The sequence below is a fragment of the Phyllostomus hastatus genome, unplaced genomic scaffold (assembly GCF_019186645.2).
Source record: "Phyllostomus hastatus isolate PE091 unplaced genomic scaffold, TTU_PhHast_1.1 phas_contig_238, whole genome shotgun sequence".
Taxonomy (NCBI): Eukaryota; Metazoa; Chordata; class Mammalia; order Chiroptera; family Phyllostomidae; genus Phyllostomus; species Phyllostomus hastatus.
The window spans coordinates 33,653-37,037 of NW_025333783.1; the positions used below are offsets into that span (position 1 = coordinate 33,653).

General features: G+C 51.8%; 1 gene segment (V, D, J or C); it reads left to right on the forward strand.

The window, feature by feature from the left end:
• The first annotated feature begins 1,396 nt into the window (after nt 1-1,396).
• On the forward strand, nt 1,397-2,194 carry LOC123817922. The segment is given in 2 exon segments: nt 1,397-1,510; nt 1,595-2,194. Coding segments are annotated over 2 exon segments (483 nt in total).
• The last annotated feature ends 1,191 nt before the right edge of the window (nt 2,195-3,385 follow it).

A 3,385-nucleotide genomic window follows, 5' to 3' on the forward strand; every position in this document is an offset into this window, starting at 1 on the left:
GGGCACAGGTGTGCTGCTCCTGGAGGAGGTTATCTCACTGCTCTCCCTTGGCATCCACCTCCCTTTCCTTCATGCTGGCCATGCTGGCTCATGCCCTGGGCTCCTCACAGATGCCCCCAGTATTTCCAGAACAGTGTTGCCATCTCCATCACAGATGCCACCTCAACCCCATGTGTCTGCACCAACCCCTCACTCTCAGCTCTTTGTCAACAAAGAGGAAATCTCCTGAGACATTTGTTACTTGAGGAAATCTCACAACTGGTCCAGGGATGTCCTCAGTCTGTCAGATGTGCCCCAGTCCTCGCTGTGCCCTGTTAAATAATGGGGGCAGCAGTGGGGATGTTCTGTGTGTGGAGGGTGTGTGAGACTTGGGGAAGCAAACCTGGTTTTTAGCATTTACTAGGCTGTCAAATTCCATCATGGGTTTCACCTAAGTTTAGTGATTTAATAAAAGATACACCTGCTCAGCACTTTGTTTTCCCTCCATTTGTCACCTTGGCCCATCATGAGATCCAACTCCCCTTCCCCAGACATCAGACCTCATATCCCCTTCCCCTAGGCCCTCAGGTGTACCTGAGGATGGCAGTTTCCAAACTGACTCTATGGCCAGGAAGCAGGTCCTGCAGTCCACACACAGCTCAGAACCCCTGCTGGCCGAGAATGAGTGCCTGTGTCTCTTTGGCAGAAGGTGCCTCCAGGACTTCAGTGCCTCCTGTGGTCTAGGAACCTGGGAGGCCTCCAGAGTGGGTCACCTGTGGGAAGGGGCTGCCTGCTCTGCCCTGGGAGAAGTGAGGTGAAAGGAAGGACACAGCATGTGTAGCACCTGTCTCAGCTGCAGGGCCAGGGCTGCACTCCTGGCAGCAGGACCTGACCAGTGTGCCCCATTCCCTGGAGCTGGGCTGAGACAGAGGCTGCACCTGAACCACCACCTGCAGGCTCAGGGGGCCTCAGCCAGGTGAAGAAAAATACTTTTATTTTACAACAAAATTTACATCAAATGTTATTTTTTATAAAATTATGTTTTCCAATCTGACAACAATGAATCTACTTCATGTGATGTTTTTGGACTTGGGCAGGTGTTTGGGCATAATGTCAATCTGTTTTAATATCCACTTTAATAATGCATGAAATTAAAAGAGTATGGTCCCTCATCCAGTTCAGGTTCAATTTTTAAACATAGAAAGAAGGGCTGTCCACTGTCATGTTTCAAAGTTGTTGCATAACCCAAATGACTTCCCAAACTTGACCCACACCTTTGAGTCCAACAGAATAACTGTGCTCAGGGTCCAGAAGGACATGGGGCAGTGACCTCATTCTCTCCTCACTTATGAGAACAGCATCCCTCACATGCAAATTTCTTTCTCACTTCCAGCTTAAATCCTCCCCTGGGCTGTGGGGGCTCACAACTGTCTCCTCACACAGGAAAGAGGTCTCTGGGGAAGGCAGAGCTCTGTCTAGAAGAAGATGAGAGTGCTGGGACTCCTCCTGTGCCTGGTGACAGCCCCCCAAGGTGAGTGTCTCAGATGGCAGACAGAGTTCTATGGGATGGTGGTCACTTAACATGACTGACAGGCTGGATGGTTCTTGTCCCCAGGTGTCCTGTCCCAGGTGCAGCTGCAAGAGTCAGGCCCAGGACTGGTGAAGCCCTCACAGACCCTCTCCCTCACCTGCACTGTGTCTGGATACTCCATCACCAGTGGTTACTGCTGGCACTGGATCCGCCAGCCTCCAGGGAAAGGGCTGGAGTGGATTGCGTGCATATGTTATGATGGGAACACTTACTACAGCCCGTCCCTCAAGAGCCGCACCTCCATCTCCAGAGACACATCCAAGAACCAGTTCTCCCTGCAGCTGAGATCCGTGACCACCGAGGACACAGCTGTGTATTACTGTGCAAGAGACACAGTGAGGGGAAGTCAGTGTGAGCCCAGACACAAACCTCCTGTGTGGAGACAAGGGGGCTGGAGTGCAGCAGTGCCTAGGACACCAGGGGGCGCTGAGGACACCGGGGACAGTGGAAAGCTACACTGACACTGGTCCACAGACTCTGACTCCCCAGGACCACTTTTCTGCCTCTGCTGCCCCTGCATCAGCACCTGCTTCTCCACTGGTGACCACCACCCAGTGTCCTCCTTGGCACTGCCCTCGGCACTCCTGGCTGTGTGCTCTGAGAATGGGGGCCTGTGGCCTGTACATCAGAGACCTCCAAAAAATCCAGGTCAGTGTTGGCTACACTGACTGGAAAAGGGTGCCCTTGTTTTTTCCTCCCGAGGAGCTAGGGCGTTCTCACCATAGAATCTTCAGGTTCCAGGTGCTGGGGGAGCAGGAAACTGCAAGGGCAGGTGCTCTCAAGTCTTCATGTCAATCGTGTTTGCTTCTCTTCTCATCACAGTCAGCCACTCACTGAATGTGATGAGAGTGGGGGTCCTTCCCATGTGCTACGAACTGGGGAGAAGGGAGAACTGGGGCCATTACAATGAAAATCATCACTGTGTGTGTTAGTGTGTGATTCATTCAGCAGTAGAAGTGCAGTGGATTTAGGGGGCATGCTTGGATACTCAGGTGGGACCTGCAAGCAGAGAAATTTGAGGACATCAGAGACCCGCAAAACTGCTGAGGGTTTCTGGACACAGGGGTGTGACCTGAGTCAGTTCCCCTGGCATCTCCAGCGAGGGAGCTCCCTGGTGGCTTCACAGTGCCCTGCACTGAGGAGCGTGCTGAAGTCAGGGTGCAGCCTTTAATTCCACACTAGAGATGCTGAGAGGCCCATGCCCTGTGAGCTCAGACAGGACATCCCTCCCTGCAGGGCATGGGCTGGACAGCAGGAGGCGCACAGACCCTGTGATGTAAGGACAGCTGCTTCAGGAGCAGGTGCCGAGGAAGCTGGGGAGGGATTTCCTCTGGTGGCACAGTTATTCTTTTCATAAAAACGTATAAAATAAGATCTGGGCATGATGTGACTGTAAATATCCTGTTCTATCAGAGAATTTACCAAACTCGATAAGACAAGAAAACCTCACTCAGTGAGAGCATTTGTAGGGCTTATTGATAACTGAAAATTAAGGATCTGGAGACAGGGATTTTTTCAAACCTATTCAGTGCTGCATTTTAAGACGCCCTGATCCAAGGAATAAAACCTACAGGTATTAAAGCCCAGAACTGGTCCAGGTTGACTGTGTCACTAAAAGGTGGGTTCTCAATGAGGAGCACGTCCTGTGGGGGCTTGTTCCTCACTGGGAGGAGCTATGTCTCTACGGAGCTCAGGGAGCCAGCAGGAAACTTATACCCAATAACATTGACAGACTTGGACCCTGACTCTCCCACTGAGAATGGTCCCTGTGTCCTGTACCCTCTCAAAGGTGGGGTCATATAACAGCCTTAAAGT